This window comes from Papio anubis, chromosome 8 (genome assembly GCF_008728515.1).
Source record: "Papio anubis isolate 15944 chromosome 8, Panubis1.0, whole genome shotgun sequence".
In the NCBI taxonomy this organism is placed as follows: Eukaryota; Metazoa; Chordata; class Mammalia; order Primates; family Cercopithecidae; genus Papio; species Papio anubis.
Window position 1 is genome coordinate 138676886 of NC_044983.1, and position 16903 is coordinate 138693788.

At 60.3% G+C, this 16903-nt stretch overlaps 1 protein-coding gene across 2 annotated transcripts in view; it reads right to left on the bottom strand.

Annotated features, from left to right (window-relative positions):
• Positions 1 to 16542, bottom strand: part of ZC3H3 (zinc finger CCCH-type containing 3) — a 101835-nt gene extending 85293 nt beyond the window's left edge. For both annotated transcript variants that reach the window (XM_003903242.5, XM_009213740.4), the window contains exons 1-3: positions 16419 to 16542; positions 12965 to 14282; positions 11216 to 11412 (exon numbers count right to left, since the gene is read on the bottom strand). In XM_003903242.5, coding sequence (XP_003903291.3) covers positions 11216 to 11412; positions 12965 to 14282; positions 16419 to 16506 — 1603 coding nt within the window. In that variant the 5' untranslated portion in view covers positions 16507 to 16542. The remainder of the gene's footprint in view (positions 1 to 11215; positions 11413 to 12964; positions 14283 to 16418) is intronic.
• Positions 16543 to 16903: the final 361 nt, after the last annotated feature.

Sequence of the window (16903 nt, forward strand, 5' to 3'; positions counted from 1 at the left end):
TCCTGAGGGGCTCCTTGCATGTCACCCTGCTCCCACGAGGACACGGACCAGAGACTGCGGTCACTGGACTCAGCCCTGGAAAGAGGGGGCTCCAATCAAGGGTGCCACAGACAGCCCTGGTCTTCCTGCTATGCCTTCCCATGCACCTCTCTACGGGAAGCACAGCTTGGCCAGCTGGGATTCCACCACTCAGCACACACGCAGTGACCAGAGCTGGCCAATGGTTGCAGCAGATCTGTACCAAGGGACAGGATGGGACAGGAGGACAGGGAATGGGCCAGGCCACGGGGGCAGGCAGTGCCTGTGCACCACTCTCCCAGGAGGCCTCCCCACCCATCTGGATGCCATGCCTGCCACACAACCCCAAGCCTGACGTTCTGCCTGGGCCTGGCACTGTCCCCGCTTCAGTGGCATCAGCCTGCAGCTGGCCCAGAGCCCAGGGTGCTGGCACTGGCGCTGAAGATGTGGGGGACCTGGAGAACCCTCACAGCCACTATAGTTCAAGTCCACCCAGGGCCACACTGAAACCCATGCTAGGATGCAGGCTGCTGCCCCAGTGGGCCACAGAGGGCACTGACTTCAGTGGGGGTCCAGTGGGAGAGGCCCTGGAGAGACCCTGGCTGGACATTCTCTGTCTGCCATCAGGCAAGAGCCCAGCACCTCCCACCAAGAGTCACACCCGTGCCATCAGGGCCTTGCCGGGCTGGCCCACCAGTCACGGTCCCAACATAGCCCCAGAGCTCAGCAGATGCCCAGTGAGCAAGGGCAGGGCCAGCTCTGGAGGATGAGTGGCAGGAAGACCAGGTGTCTGTGGGCAGGAAACACTGGGCTGGGGCTACTTCCTCTCCCAGTACTGCTGCTGGTGCCGAGCAGGAGACCCCTTGGGGAACCAGGACTTCCGGCCCAACAGGACCCCGCCCAGAACATGATCAGACTTGGTGCAGGGGAAACAACCAGTGGGATCACAGGGTTCCCAGACGATGCCCAAGTCCACATGGACTCTGACCACACCCAGCTTTGCCACGACCCACCTGTGGGACCACAGCAGGTGCCCTCAGGCAAGGGTCAAGGTGGAGAGACAGAGGAGGCTGGCAGGGGCCACTTATGGGCAGCGGATGGGGCGCAGAAGGCTGCAGCCCCAGCAGGGGCCTACACGGGGGCCCAGCAACATCCTGACCCCATGCGGAGAAGGGGCCAAATCCCAGAAGGCGCAGGCCACACTCGTCCCCAGCTGGAAAGCCGCCTCAGTGCCCAGAGCCACACCCACTCCCCAGCCCCTCAACAGGAGGCCAGCTGAGGCTGGCAGAGCCATGCCCCCGTTACTCCAGTGGGAGAACCGAGAGCTGGCGAAAAGACACCGCCAGGAGGCAGGCAGCATAAGCCCTGCTGGCTGTGCCTGGAGACAGACCCCAGAGGCCGGTCACAGGAAGGGCACACGCCGGCAGAGTGGGAAGAGGACCAGGCCAGCAGGGGTGGCCACTGGGACGGCCCTGAGCCATGCCCACCAGTCACCCGAGCACGCGGCAGCGTGCCCCTGGCTGCGTGGTGGGGGTTGGCAGGTGATGAGAGAGCCTGTGTCCTGCACCCCAACACCCACTGTCTGGTGGACTCCTGAGAGAGGCCACCAGGGTGAGGGACCCACCCGGGGTGTCCTGCACTTGATTCAAAGTCTGACAAGACATGTGATTAGGGGGACGTGGCAGCCCTGGGCTGGGAGGAGAGGGACAAGAGGACTATCTCAATCCATTCAACAAAAGGACCAGCCCAAGCTGTCCCCAGTCTGGGGACCCAGCGTCCTACGGCAGTGTGAGTTCTGGCTCTCCTGAGAACGCCACCCTGCCCAGGCAGCCCAGATCTTCAGCTTTGCGCCCACAGTGCAGTGCAGCACCACCACGGCACACACGCAACCCCATGCCAGCTCTGTGGAGTAATTAATTAGCACAGCCACAACACACGCAGAACTGGAGGCCTCCGGCATGCCTGATAATTTATGCAAGATTCAAGGATCGCTGTGGCTGCCTTTCCTGAAGCCTAATTCAGCATTTTCTTTTTCCCTTATGAAAGCAGGACTCCAGATCTAACTGCTCTCATGCCCTTTCACGGGGTTCACCACAGTAAAATCGAACAGCCCCGCTGCACACAGCAAGCAATGCTGGATCACATACCCCAGAGGCGCCAGGCAGAGCCTCCCAGGTGGGCAATGCTGGCCGCCAGCGCAGCCCAGCTGGAACACCACACCGGGCCACAGCACCCGAAAGCACCGCCCAGCCCCACGGCAAACACCCAGCCCCACGGCAAACACCCAGCCCCACGGCAAACGCCCAACCCCACGGCAAACGCCCAGCCCCACGGCAAACGCCCAACCCCACGGCAAACGCCCAGCCCCACAACAAACACCCAGCCCCATGGCAAACACTCTCGACCCCATTCACAGATACGGAACCGAGCACCAGCAAGGAGAACGGACAGACAGGGCCAAAGTCTCCCGCCAGGCCATGCCCGCATCACGCCTGGGGGCTCATAACCCTGCCTCCTGGCATCCAGCAAAGATCCAAGCCTCCAGCACCGGACACAGGGCTGCTCCCCCGTACCTAGCAGCATGGGGCAGGGTGCCTGCCCCTCACTCTCGCTGGGGCCATGGGAGAGTCTCTGGCCCCTCTGCCCCTGGCACCCTCCCCCACTGCCAAGACATAGTAAGCCCACCCTGGCACCCACCCTGTGGTGCGCCTCGGGCCCTGGGCACTCCTGCCTCCTCAGGGGCTGCCACTCATCTCTACGCAGGGCAGGGGAGCCATCTTGTTCCTGACCACAGCGCTCCAGCTCCCCACAAGGCTGGGACCCAGACCCGGCCAGCTCACCACAGAAGCCAGGTGGCACTGCCGAGGGGCTGTGGGGCCAGCGCCCACGCCTGGGCCAGGCAGCGACAGACACCCTCCACGGTCAAGCTTCTGTTCTCAGGCTCTGTGCAGCAGGTCAGGGCTCCACCGATGCCTCACGTCCCATCCATGGCCAGCCTCCTGGGGAGACCGCCAGGCTCAGAAAGGCCTCCCAGCAGCCTGGCACAGGAGGTTACAGCTCGGATGGCACAAAAACCAGCCCCTCCGCTGGAGGCCGGGGCTCGAGGCTGGTGGCACCCTGCCCACTTGCTCACTGAGCCTCTGAGTGCTGCTGCCAACCTCCACCACCCTGTGCATCTCAAAGGGGGCAGGACAGTGTCGGGGCAGGGAGCCCTGCGGCTTTTCCTCCTGGTGGGCAGCCCTCTGCCAGGCCCTCACCACTCGGTTGCCCACTCAGCATGGCGACTGCCCCGCCTTCCCGCTCAAGGCCTGCCCATGGGGTCTCCTGAGGGAGCGAGGCCCTCCCTTCTGCCCAGGCCCAGTCCTCTGGGAGGGGGCGCCTCACCCACACCAGGAGCTGCCACAGCCTGAGGCTCAAATGCACACAGGGCAGCCAAGGTGCTGCCCACAGCACCTTCCTACTGACAGGACGGACAATAATCCGGCAATTCCTGCAATACAAAACATGAGGCAGGAGGAAGGAACGCCCACGGTGGCGGGGCGGCTGGGACGCAATCTTAGAGGAGCTGGCCTGGCAGGGTGGACCATGGCCCACCTCACAGACTCCCGAATGAGGGGAGCAAACTGTGTACCCCTAAGGGTGGGGGAGGAGCCTGGCCAGAGGTTGGGCCTGGTTGGAGCTACAGAGGGTCTTCGGTGGGGGCAGGGCCAGTCGAGAGAAAGCAGTTGGGTTTTTCCCATGCACTGGAATCCACAGGCTGCGGGGGTCACTGGGAGAAGCCGCTGGGGACAGAGAGGCAGAGGGGCCACCACACTCCCAAGCTGGTGCCTGCTCAGTGACATCCCCGTAAGCATCTGTGGCCAAACAGTGCAAAGCCACAGCATGGGCTGGGTGCAGAATCCACCCGGGGCTCTGATGCCAGGGCTGCCTGGCAAACCACCCCTCTCCAAGGTACCGGGAGGCAACACAGAAATGACCATGTGCACAGGGAGGACCCCAGGACACAGAGGACCCCAGGACACAGAGGGCCCCAGGACACAGAGGGCCCCAGGACACAGAGGGCCCCAGGACACAGGAGGGCCCCAGGACTCAGAGGGGTCCCATGAACAGCCGCCAAGGCAGGCCCTTCCGAGACCCAGCAGTCAGGAGGCAGTGTTCGTGGAAATGTCACACCACAGTCAGGGGAGACCCCACAAAGGACTGGGCGGACGGCCAGGGCTCCTGGGAGGCTGCCTTTGGCTTTGCCAGGGCTAGAGGGTGAGACCCAGTATCCTCACCCTCTAGCCCATGTGCCTGAGGGACCCCAGCCCCTCAGGTCCCACTCTGGGTCCCGCTCTGGGGCTGGGGGAAGCCACGACAACCACCTGGTGGCAGGGAGGGGCTGAGGGCCAACAGCTCACACAGCGTATCCCTAAGCACTTCCTCAGAGAAACTTGGAGTCAGGGAATAGGCATCCAGGCCCCAAAAGACTCACCCGGGTGGGGCAGCCCTGGCACCTGGTGACACCAGAGGAGGGTCCAAGACCCATGCCTGCCCTTTCTGCCAGTGACCTGGGGTGAGTGGAGACTCCACTTCTCGTCTGCGAATGCTGACAGCAGTTCCTCCACACCCTGGGGCCGGCACGGCGAACTGAGGGATGGGTAGGAATCGCCTTTTGTGCAGCAAGCTCTGGGCCAGAGGCAGATGCCTGGCCTGGCACCTGTCAAAGCCTGGGCAGCCAGCAGGCCTCGACCCAGCCTGGTTGTCCACACGAGACCACCATGTAAGCCAGGCCCTTTCTGTCCACCACAGGTGTGCCCAGGACCTACCAGGCCCACACCCTCACCCAGCACACTGGCAACAAGTCTGGGAAGGTGGCTGCTTCCCAGGCAGGGCCTTGGGCTCATTCCAGGCCATGGGGTAAGGGGGCAGGCCAATGGCATGCATCCACTATCCTGGGTGGGTGAAGCAGAGGGGGCCCTCCCACCCCAGCAGATGACGACACCACTGCCTACCCACCTACCACGACTTTTCCTTGGCATAAAAGAGCAGATGCTTCCATGTGGCTGGTAGGAGTTCCATCACCTCCCGCCACCAAGAAGCTCCTCAGCCTGGGCGCATTGGGGTGGGTGGGAGAGCTGGCCCTCACTCTGGCCTGGCCTGGAGTGTACAGCCTGGACAGCGTTCCTCTGCACAGGCCAGCTAGGCTTAGGGAGTCATGCCTGTCATCCCAGAGTGGCCAAGCACAGCAACGGGCCCCAGGAGGACGTACCACGAAGCTGGCCCCGCATCCCCCGCACCAGAGTGAGGGCCTGGCCACACGGCTCAGCTGTGTGTTCTGTAAACACTGCACACCAAGAGCACTAATTGCCACAGTTACACGAGTGGCAAGCAGGACCCCATGTTCAGACTCCGAAAAGGTTTTCATCTCTTCTGCCCAAATGCCCTCTCTAGCACCGGTCCACCAGAGACCGATCAACCCAGGCAGGTCTCTACTGCAGCCTCCAGCAAAGGCTACTCGCCCAGGCTGCCCTTCTGGGGCTGTCTTATAGCTTCTTTTTTTTTTTTTTTTTTTTTTTGAGACAAGGTCTCATTCTATCACCCAGGCTGCAGTGTGCAGTGGTGCGATCATGGCTCACTAGAGCCTCAACCTCCCAGACCTAAGTGATCCTCTCACCTCAGCCTCCCGAGTAGCTAGGACTCCAGGCATGTGCCACCACGCCCAGGTAATTCTTGCGTTTTTTGTAGAGATGGGGTTTTGCCACTTTGCCCAGGCGGGTCTTGAGCTCCTGGGTTCAAGTAATCACCCGCCTCAGCCTCCCGAAATGTTGGGATTCCAGGCATGAGCCTGGGCGCCCGGCCAGTGTCTCACATTCTCATCCCCCAGCTGCCAACAGACCCATCCCCAGGAGAAAAGGAAAGGAAGAAATGGAAGGCAAGGGGCACACTGATGGCAGAGGGAGAGACCCCCAGGAATCCCCTGCCCCACTCCAGCCGAGGTCTGACTCCAGGCCCAGAGGACTTCGCAGGGCCAGGAGAGGGGAGGGGAGAAAAGGCACCGAGGAGTCAGACTGGAGCCTTCCTAACAGTCTCAGTCCCCAGGCGTGAGCCGCCACGCTGCTGCTGAACAATGCACTTTTGAATTCAATTAAAGCGATTATCTGTTGTGCCAAATAAATTGTGTACAGCATATATCCTGCGGCACTTTACACCTCCAGGCTCATTATTCCCTAACTGTTTCCTCCTGTTTATGCCTCTCAAATTAAATTGCTGATAATATGCGCCAAAATAAAAAATGAACGCACCTTGTCCCAAGAAAATTGATTCTCCCTTTTCCTGAACTGGCGATGGCCAGGTTTTATATACTCTGTTCTTGGTGATCATTAGTAATTCAATTTTCTTTTTATTAGCCCCCTTATCTGCTGAGCAATATAGTGGCAGGGCTGACCTCTTTCGCACGGGTAAATGTTTAAAATCTTTTCCCTGATTAATTTTGCCAGTTAAGAAAAAGAGGAGAAATGGCCCAGCTCTCAGCCATCACAATGAATAAAGCTTAATGTTGATTGTGATGGAATTTCTAATGCCAGGGAAATTGATTGAACGCGGCAATTACGCTGCAATAGTAACTCAGGGGAGATGGGATCGCTTTCTCCTGGCCGTAGCCTTTTGGTTATTTAAAATAATCCAATTTGCAAGGATAATTATGTATTAGCGTTTTATCTACCACTTGAAATGAACAAGGGAGTTTCGATACTGGCCCAGCATTAGCAGGTTATTGCTGCAAATTACTTGATATCTGCTTTCTTTCACATAAAGAGGAAATTAGGCGATCAATTACCAAAAAAGGGCGGACAGAGGGGATAGGAGGGGCAAGCACGCCCTCTGCTGGCCACTGGGCCGCACGGCAAGGCTGAAGTGTGGCGGGGGAGGGACGGGGCAGCAGGGCTGCGGCTGCCTGGCAGCTTTCAGAAGCCCGTCCCTAGTGCAGGAGCCCACAGGGCAGTCGTCCCCATCTGGACACTGGGACACTGCCCTCTCCTTGAAGAGGAGAGGTGGAGCTGGAACTAAGCTTTTGCTGGGCAGAAAATGGGAAAAGAAAACTCCAAACAGCCAAACGAAGGAGCAGCCCCACCTGGCGGCCCCACCCACAGCCCACACAACCCCGGCATCCAGGAACGAACGCCCCGGCCGATGGAGGCCTTGGCCACGCGGGAGGGCTCACTGGCTCACCAGGGCACTGCAGTGTTAAACGAAACAAAGCTGGGCCCTGCCCAGAAGCCCACCTGACCAGGGCTGAGGACAGGCAAGCCTCAGTTCTTAGGCAAGCAGGGAGGGAGATGGTGGGCCTTGCAGGAGGGCGCCTCGGGGAGCCACTCACCAGCTTCCCGGGCCCCAGCCTCCCACCTCAGCAGATGTCCCGGCCATGCCCATCTCCCCTGCGGCCAGCTTGGAGTCTTGCAGTGGTTGTCTCTGGGATCAGCTGCCTGAGTGACCAGGCCAAGATGCAGGCTCGGCCTCTCACCTCTGCACACATCGCCATGGGCTCCCTGCCCACTTGAGAGCGTGTGGACTCTGCTCCTTGGCCTGGCGTCCACAGCCTCGCACACAGGCCCTCCTGATTCACTGCCTGCTCAGGCCTGCCAGACACCCTGGGGCCCCGGACCTTCCCCTCTCAGGGTCCTCCCCTGTCCCTCCCTGGCTTCCCAACGTAACCAGAACCAACCCCCCTTTGCCTCCTGTGGCCTACAAGACCCTTTCCCGGGACCTGGTCCCTCTGCCCCGTTGGCTCCACCCCCTCCAAGCCACACTCCCAGACGGTGAACCGGCCCCACAGCCTCCTCATGCTCCAGAACGCAGCAAGCTCATTCCCACCTCCATCTCAGCCTACAGAGCTGAGCCCTATTCGCTCCTCTCTGCTCAGGTCACCTCCTCAGAGAAGCCCTCCCACTCGCCGACCACCTCTCTGCAGCTGGTCCTGTGCTATCCCCCTGCCTGTTCCTCAGAAGGCATTTTCCACTCAGAAGCACCTTTCTGGCTAATGTACAAGCACTCCGGTGGCTGCCTGTCTCCACCACTGGAAGGCGGCTCCAGCCTCATCATCTCTTCACCTTCACTGCAGGAGCCAGCAGGCTGCCAGGCACAGTGACTCAACTGTGCTTGCCAGATGGGCCAGTGGTGGGCAAGTCAGGGGGACGCCTTCCCCACCCCCACCCCTTCCTCACACAGGACCCTCTCCTCTCACTCCATGCAGTCACACTGGTCTTTTTTTTTTTTTTTTTTTGAGACAAAATGTCACTCTGTCACCCAGGCTGGAGATCTCCGCTCACTGCAACCTCTGCCTCCTGGGTTCAAGTGATTCTCCTGCCTCAGCCTCCCAAGTAGCTGGGATTAAGGCACTTGCCACCATGCCCGGCTAATTTTTGTATTTTTAGTAGGGATGGGTTTTGCCATGTTGCCAAGGCTGGTCCTGAACTGCTGACCTTAGGTGATCTGCCCACCTCAGCCTCCCAATGTGCTGGGATTACAGGCGTGAGCCACCACACCCAGCTTCACACTGGTCTTTATGAGTTTGGCTGGGCACAGTGGCTCATACCTGTAATCCCAGCACTTTAAGAGACTAAGGCAGGAGGATCCCGTCAGCCCAGGAGTTCAAGACCAGCCTAGGCAACAAAGCAAGACCCTGTCCCTACAAAAAAAGTAAAAATTAGCTAGGCATAGTGACCGGTACCTGCAGTCCCAGCTATTCAGCAGGGTCACTTGAGCCCAGGAGGTTGAGGCTGCAGTGAGCCGTGATTGCACCACCATACTCCAGCCTGGGAGGCAAGCAGGGCCCTGTTTCTAAAAACATTATTTAAAAAAAAAAAAAAAAAAAAAAAAGATGAGATCAATTACACCCTTCCCCCTAGTGAGGCAGGACCGCAGCAGCCCCACAACCGTGCACTCCACCATGGTCAGCCGGTGAAGCTGGTGGCCTCCCAAGCCACACTCCTTCCGACAGGAGTCCGGGGGTGCCGAGCAAGGCCCCATTAGCCGGAAGCAGCCTCCCCCATCCCCTGCCTATGCCCCACTCTACTAGAGGCCCGAAGAGGGAGCAGGCCAGGTGAGCAGGGCTGACCCTGCACCCAGTGGGGAGCCTCTCACCCCAACCACCACGCCATCTGCAAGCCTCAGCCTCCTAGGGCTCAGCAGCCCCTCCTGACCTCCCAGAGCTGGACGCCTCCTCAACCCCTCCTCCCCAGGTGACCAGGGGACACTGCCAACTGTCCAAGCCAACCCTACTATCCACTCCCAGACAAGCCCATGACCTAACCCCCATCCGGCCACCTCACTGTGGCCACCAGGGACCACATGGGTCTCTGCTTGCTCCCTGTCACCAGGATGAAATCCACGTGTTCTGGCATGCAGCAGGTGTCTGCTAATAGGGGACAGCCGACCTGCGCCCCCAGCCTCACTTTCGCCTGCCCCCCCTTCCCCGTGCTGCAACACCCGGCTGCATCGCCCCATTCAGTCCTCCATCTGGAACCACACGCCCTGCCCTCCCGTGGCAGCCCCCACATGACTCTTGGCTCTGCCCAGGCCCAGCTCCTTCCACAGTCTTCTGAAGCCTCCCTAGATGATAGTATGCTTGAATGGGTTTCTTTTTTTTTAGAGAGAGAGTCTTGTTCTGTCGCCCAGGCTGCAGGCTGGAGTGCAATGGCGCGATCTCAGCTCACTGCAACCTCCCAGGCTTGAGCAATTCTCCTGCCTCAGCCTCTCGAGTAGCTGGAATTACAGGCATGTGCCGCCATGCCCAGCTAATTTTTGTATTTTTGGTAGAGACGGGGTTTTGCCATGTTGGCCAGGCTGGTCTCAAACTCCTGGCCTCAAGTGATCCTCCCACCTTGGCCTCCCAAGGAGCTGGGATTACAGGCGTGAGCAACCACGCCAGCCTTGGCTAGATTTCTGAGCACCAGTCCCCAGTCGGAGTGCCCAGGTCCAAGCCTGCTCAATCCCCAACACCCCACCTTCTCCAGATGTCACAGACACGAGCTCAGGAAGCCATTGCCCTAACGCGCCCAGGGGAGCCACAGAGTCGCACGGGACCAGGTGCACACGGACAAACGTGGCTCCACACTGACCCTTACAGTGTCTGGGGGGTGCCACACCCAAGGGCTAGACTCTCACCACATACCCCCAACCACGTGCCCGCCTGGAGGCTGCTCCCCCAGTGTGTCGGCACCATCACCGCAGTGGGGGTCAACCTCAAAGGGGCTACACCCCACAATCTCCAGGCCGGGGCCTTCCCCGGCCGCGACAGGGGCTCAGACCACTTCTCTGCAGGCCGGGACCTTCCCCGGCCACCACAGGGGCTCTCAGGAGCTCAGACCACTTCTCTCCAGGCGGGACCGGGTGCACTCAGAGTGGTACGGCGGGAGACCAGACCAATTCTTTCAGTCCGCTCAAAACACTCGCACAGCACCATGTGACACTCAGAAAGGGCAGGGCAGGCAGACCTGCAGCCCCAGCCAGCTGAGCACAGAAGGGCCCTGGAGGAGGCAGAGGCCTGGGGGTGCCCAGCACAGCACAAGTGAGGGCTTCACCCCTGCCTAAGGGCTCAGCAGCCGCCGCCCCTCCTCCCTCAGGAGGGACGCAGCTGGGTCCATACCAAGAGACACACAGAAGAGGCCACAGCACCTGCCTAGCAGCACATCCCACACCCAGACTGCAGGGCGCAGCACCCGGGCCCTCTCCTCTTTTTTTTTTTTTTTTTTTTTTTTTTGAGAGGGAGTCTCGCTCTGTCGCCCAGGCTGGGATGCAGTGGCCGGATCTCAGCTCACTGCAAGCTCCGCCTCCCGGGTTTACGCCATTCTCCTGCCTCAGCCTCCCGAGTAGCTGGGACTACAGGCGCCCGCCACCTCGCCCGGCTAGTTATTTTTTGTATTTTTTAGTAGAGATGGGGTTTCACCTTGTTAGCCAGGATGGTCTCGATCTCCTGACCTCGTGATCCGCCCGACTCGGCCTCCCAAAGTGCTGGGATTACAGGCTTGAGCCACCGCGCCCGGCCCCGGGCCCTCTCCTCTACCTGCCAGCCCACCACCACCGTCTGCCAGGCAGTGCCCGCCCAGCCAGGGCCTCTAACAGCATAAGGCAGGGAAGGTGACCATGGCTCCTAACACGCCAGCAGATCCAGTGCAGGCATGCCCAGCCCCAGTACCCAGCGCCCCTGCTCCCAGCATACCTTCCTTGGTGGTGAGGTGGGCCCGGCTCGGAGGCAGGCGGCACAGTCGGTGCGTGGTGACCTGTACCAGGCCCTTGTTGGGGGTCTTCTTCAGGATAGGGCTGCTCTTCCCCCGGAGGGCCTGTCTCCGCCGGAGGCTGAGGTGGCTCTTGGCGGTGGTGGCAGGTGCGGGGCTGCCTTTCTTGTCTCCAGGAAGGCTGTGGAGACAAAATACAGGCAGCTCTCAACAAGCCCTGGGGGTTCTGCCCACCTACCCTTCCTCACCAGGACCCGAGGAACATGGGAGCAGCTCCTGAAGGCCAGGACCCGGACACATCGGGTCCTTTCTGGACCCTGCCTCCCTCAACCCATGGCAGCTCTGCCCACTCTCCACAGCCAGGCTGAGGCGGCAGGCTTGGATCCACAATCCCAGATGACCCCAGAACTAGGGCAGGCTACCATGCTCCCAGGGAGAACAGAGGGGCCTCAGCACTCTGTCCCCACACACATGTCCACCCCTTCCCCATCTACCCAGGCCAGAGGAGTCCCTGCATGGGGCAAAGGGAAGGGCCAACATCCCTGAGGAGAGCGGCCACCAGCCCCACGTGGCTTTCCAAGCCCCTCAGTAAGGGGGCAGCTTCTCCGCACTCCCTCTCCACACTTCCTGGACAGAGGGAGCTGCCAGCATGGTTTAGAGCAGAGCTGCCACCGAGAAACAGCCAGGAGTGGGAGCCAGGTGCCCATGTGCCTCAAGACAGCACCTGTCTCGGGGAGCAGGGCCAGAGAGAATGAGCTACACGAGCCAGCGACCTAGACCAGACAGCAGGGGTGCGCAGCAAGGAGGTGCCTTCCAAGACAGTGCGCGCCGCTGTGTCTGATGACGAAGGCAGGACCTCCACCCTCTGCCCAGCAGGTGCAGCTGCCACCTTAGCTGCCAACCTGATGGAGTCCCTGAGCCCAGACCAAGCACTGCGCCATGACACCATCTCTCAGTCTCATCACAAGTCCGCAAAGGTGGAGGCCGGGAGAGAAGTGTGCCAAGCAAGTGAGTGACTCTGCCTGGCTGCCTAGCCAAGGGGGCTGGGACCTAACACCAATCTGGTCGCCCTGGGACCAGAGGCCAACCGCAGCCTCAGCACTGCGCGAGGCAGGCCACAGAGCCCAAAGCCAGGAATGCCCAAGGAGGCTCCCGCCTACCAGCAGCTCCTGGCCCCCGCCCATCAGCCCAGCTGGAGCAGTCCTCAGCCTGGGGGCCAGCAAAGGCCAGGTCTCCTGGAGCCCAAGCCCTAGACACAGGGCAGGAAGGAAAGACCAGACACCCCTGGCAGGGCCCAGAGCCCTGGTCCACCTCCCAGCACAGACCTGTGGCTGGCAGCTCCAGGCCAGGGGCAGACACCTGCTCTCACTGTCTCACCATCCCCCTGGGGACACATGGACCCTGGGCTGGTCCCTGGGAACTACTCCCCCTGCGCCTGGCCTGGCCCAAAGCCTTCCCTCTGTGAACCCTGTGCAACTGGAATGGAAGCTGCTGTCTCTCACCAGCAGGAGAAAGCATGGGCTTGCCAGCAGCATGAGGGATGGGAAACCTGCCCCCTAACTCTGTGCCCCAGGCTAGCCCAAACCACCACAGCAGCACTTCCTGCCTCATTTCTTGCTGGAAACGTGAACCCAACTGCAGGCAAAGCTCCGAGCTCAGAAGATCCATCGGGGTGCCAAACAAACCCTCCTCACGGCCCCTCACACTCCACCGCAGCCGGCCGAGATGCCCACCTTGTACTGCCCCGCCTCCGGATGATCTTGGTGCGGCTCTTCACTTTGTAAGCCGAAAGCGGGGTCTCCCCAGAGACGGGCTTCAAGCCACTGAGTCCTACGGCTGGCCTGTCCCCCGGCGGGGACCTAGACGGGACTGGGGAGAGCTGGGAGGCATGATCCTTGCTGCCGGCCTCTGACTGCCAACGGAAGGAGGAAGAGGAGGAGGCAGAGGGGCTGGAGGCCTTCCACTTGTACTTGCTGGGGGCAGACCCTGGCTTGGAGGACGTGGCTGGCTTCCTGGGCTTGGGCTCTGGGTCATCTATGAGCTGCGGCTTCTCCACCTTGTTTGCCGTGCCAGCAGGGACCTTGCACACATTCTCTGCGGCCACTCTGGGACTGAGGGCCCTCCGAGCAGCCCGGGGACTCTTCGCGGAGGCAGCCACCCATTTGTAGTTGTTTTTCCGGAACTTGTTAGTTCGACAGGTCACAACCAGCGAGGCCTCCCGGGCCTGCCTGGGTCCTGAGGCCAGTCTGGCTGGGCCCACCACTGAGCCTGACGGAACTGGCTGATCTGTGTGGCCAGCATCTACTCTCCTGTCCCCAAGGAGCTGTGGAGCACAGCTGGCCACGGAATGAGAACCCAGCTTCCGGCCGGGGACCACACCAGTGCGTGGGGGCAGAGCGGAGGATGGGAAGCTCGCCTTGATGGCAATCACGCTCTCGCTGACTGTCCGGCGGGGCTCCCGGGGGCTGTCGCCCACACTGCCCACTGATTTCACCACCCTGGGCTTACCGGCCTCCTTCTGGCAGACCAGAAGAGGATCTTCCACATTGCAGGTCCCCCTCATTCTTGCTGGTCTCGAGGGCTGCAGCTGTCCCCGAGGGGGCTCACCTTCACCTTCCCGGGGCCTTTGGTCACTCCAGAGGGTGTCCTCATATTCTTCCAAAGAGCCCCGCTGGGCCCCTGAAGCACTGGCAGAGCCAGACTTTGATGGTGGTTTAACTTTGATGACCACGTTCTGACCTTGATTGAGCTGGACCTGTCTCCCAAGGATGTGCTGCTGCGGGACAGGAGCCGGGCCCCCCCGGGCCCCGTGCAACGGCCGCACAGCAGGGTCGGCAGGTGGGTCTGAGGGTCCCGGGGGCCGATTCACGAGGGAGTATTTCTTGCGCCACAAAGGCCCATGGTGTGAGGAGTAGCCCCTCCGGCTTGGACGAGGGTAGCGGGCACTGAAGGCCCTGCCACTGTGGTAAGTGGGTGGCTGCCACCCAGAAGCTGTTGGGGTACCAGGGCCTGGGGCATTGCCATGGAGGGTTTTGTAGTCATCAATTAGACCTGAGAAGACAGAACCACAGGCTCAGTTAGCCAGAGGGTAACCGTAACAATCATGACTACCCTGGAAGGGCATCAGCTGGCAAGATACCCCCAGATCTCATCTCACTTCTGAGCCCCTGCCGGTTTCAGGAGGCACAGCCCCCAGCACCTGGGACTCACTGACAACTCAGGCCGCGCCACCTGGGCCTGTCACTTCTATGAGCCTTTTCTCCAACAGCTCCACTTCAATCCTACTTCCACCTGCTTAACACAAAAATGAACCATGTGGTACAACCCTTATTTGCTGGTCTACTGAGTCCACAGTCCTTTGATGAGAAGTATCACTCAGTCTGAAGAGAATCGCAAAGATCCCCTCTGCACTGTTTGAATCAGAGGGGACAAGTCGGCCGCGCAGGCCCTCTGGCTTGCCTACAGATGGAAAGGAGTCACTCCACTAAGGGAAACAGAACTGACACTCCTGAGGACGCCTTGCCTGACAACAGGAAAAAAGAATACTAGGAGCAGAGACCATTGCCCTGCCAGACGTCACAGTCTTCCCTGCAGAAGAGGAGACAGCAATGGGCTAGAGTCCTATTGCAGTAAACTGACACAATCACAGGACTTTCCAAATAAGTCCCTGGATAGCTATCCCAGTGCAGGAGGGCCAGGAACACAGGCAAGGGCAGCAGCAGCCAGGGGTGCTCCGACTCAACCAGCAAACTAGCAGCAGCCAGCCTCCCAGACATCAGCATTCCCCCACCACAGGCCCTGCCCCTGGGGACACAGAAAGCCATGTCCAGACGTGGTGACACCCCGAGCAGGTGTGATGGGAGCCCAAGAAGTGTCCCCAAGTGGGAGGCAGTCCACCCGGCCTCTTATCCATACACACTTTCCCAATCCTTAAGTCTTCCCTTTGTGAGAGTAAAAGCAAAAAGGAGTTTTAATTTTTGTTAGTTTTTTTTGTTTGGTTGGTTTTGGCTTTTTATTTGAGATGTTATTTGGCTTTTTTAATTTATTTATTTTATTTGGCTTATCTCTGTTGCCCAGGCTGGAGTGCAGTGGCCCAATCACAGCTCACTGCAGCCGGGACCTCCTGGGCACAAGCGAACCTTCCACCTCTGAGTAGCTGGGACTACAGGCGCAAGCCACCACGCCCATTTCATTTTTAAAAATTTTTCTGTAGAGACGGGGTCTCCTCATGTTGCCCAGGATGGTCTCAAACTCCCGGGCTCAAGCCATCCTCCTGCCATGGCCTCCCAAAGTGCTGGGATTACAGGCGTGGGCCATTGCGTCCGTACATGGATTTTTTTTTTTTTTTAAGTTTAGAAACACCAATTTGGGTTTTTTAATGTTTAAGTGTGGAAGCTGAAGCCTGTTGAGTCTGCGCCTGAAATGCAAGGGAAGTGTGACTGTTTGGAGAAAAGGGGCATCAAAATTGGGCGTCGAGGCTGGGAGCGGTGGCTCATGCCTGTAATCCCAGCAGTTTGGGAAGCCCAGGTGGGTGGATTACCTGAGGTCGCGAGTTAGAGACCAACCTGGCCAACATGGTGAAACCCCGTCTCTACTCAAAATACAAAAATCAGCCGGGCGTTGTGGCGCATATCTGTAATCCCACCGACTCGGGAGGCTGAGGCAGGAGAATCGCTTGAACCCGGGATGCGGAGGTTGCAGCGAGCCGAGATAGCGTCACTGCACCCCGGCCTGGGTAACAGCAACACTCTGTCTCAAAAAAACAAAACAAAACAAAACAAAACAACAAAAAAATGGGCGTCAAGAAAAGAATCCGTGTGCGCCCGGAGCCTGCTCTGCCGAAATGACCCATGAACCAGTCCCAGTCCCGCAGTGGGGCGCGGGGAGCGAGGGTGGGCGCCGAGGTGGGGAGGGCCGACGCCTCCCGCGGGTTACTAAGCGATGGCCCTGCCTCCACCCTCCGCAGCCCCCGCAGGGCCGGCACCGCTCCCTCCACAAAGCTGGAGCCGGGGACTGACCCGGGCCCTGAGCCGGCCCACAAGTCCTGGCGGACCCTACCGTTCCCCACACCAGCCGCCACCAGGAACACGCGGGCGGTGAGCGACCCCTTCGACGAGGCGGACAGAGACCGGCCGCGAGGTGAGGGGGAAAGAAGGGGACTCGCGTCCTAGCCCCGGCCGGACCTACCCTGCAGGAGACGGATCTGCCGCCGTAATATCTCCTTTTCCTCCATCTCCCAAGTCCGCGACGCCCGGCCAAGCCCCCGCGACGTCATCGCTACGCGACCTTTTTGCCGCTGGCGGGGCAGAGCGGGCCGGGGCGGAGCCGCGGGGAGCAGGCCCGGATGTCTGCCGGCCGCAGACGACCCGCCGTCGCCCTGGCAACGGCAGCGAAGAGGCGGAGCCGCGCACGCGCAGAGCGAGGCGGGGACGTCACTAGTGAGCGTCGGGAAGTAGCCTGGTTGCCGCTGGGAAGGGACGGTTCGGGTGCTGGGAGGCCGCGCGGCCCAGCTTGTGCAGTCCGGGATCGGGTCCCCTTGGGAGACTGGGCGAGGGGCGAGACCTGGGGCCCTCCCAGCCCATACCGCAGTTCCTTCCCACAGTCCCTGCGTTTCATTTCGCCCCAGTTGAGAGTTGGAGGTCTACGGGGGGACCCCATGGGAGAAGGGCCAG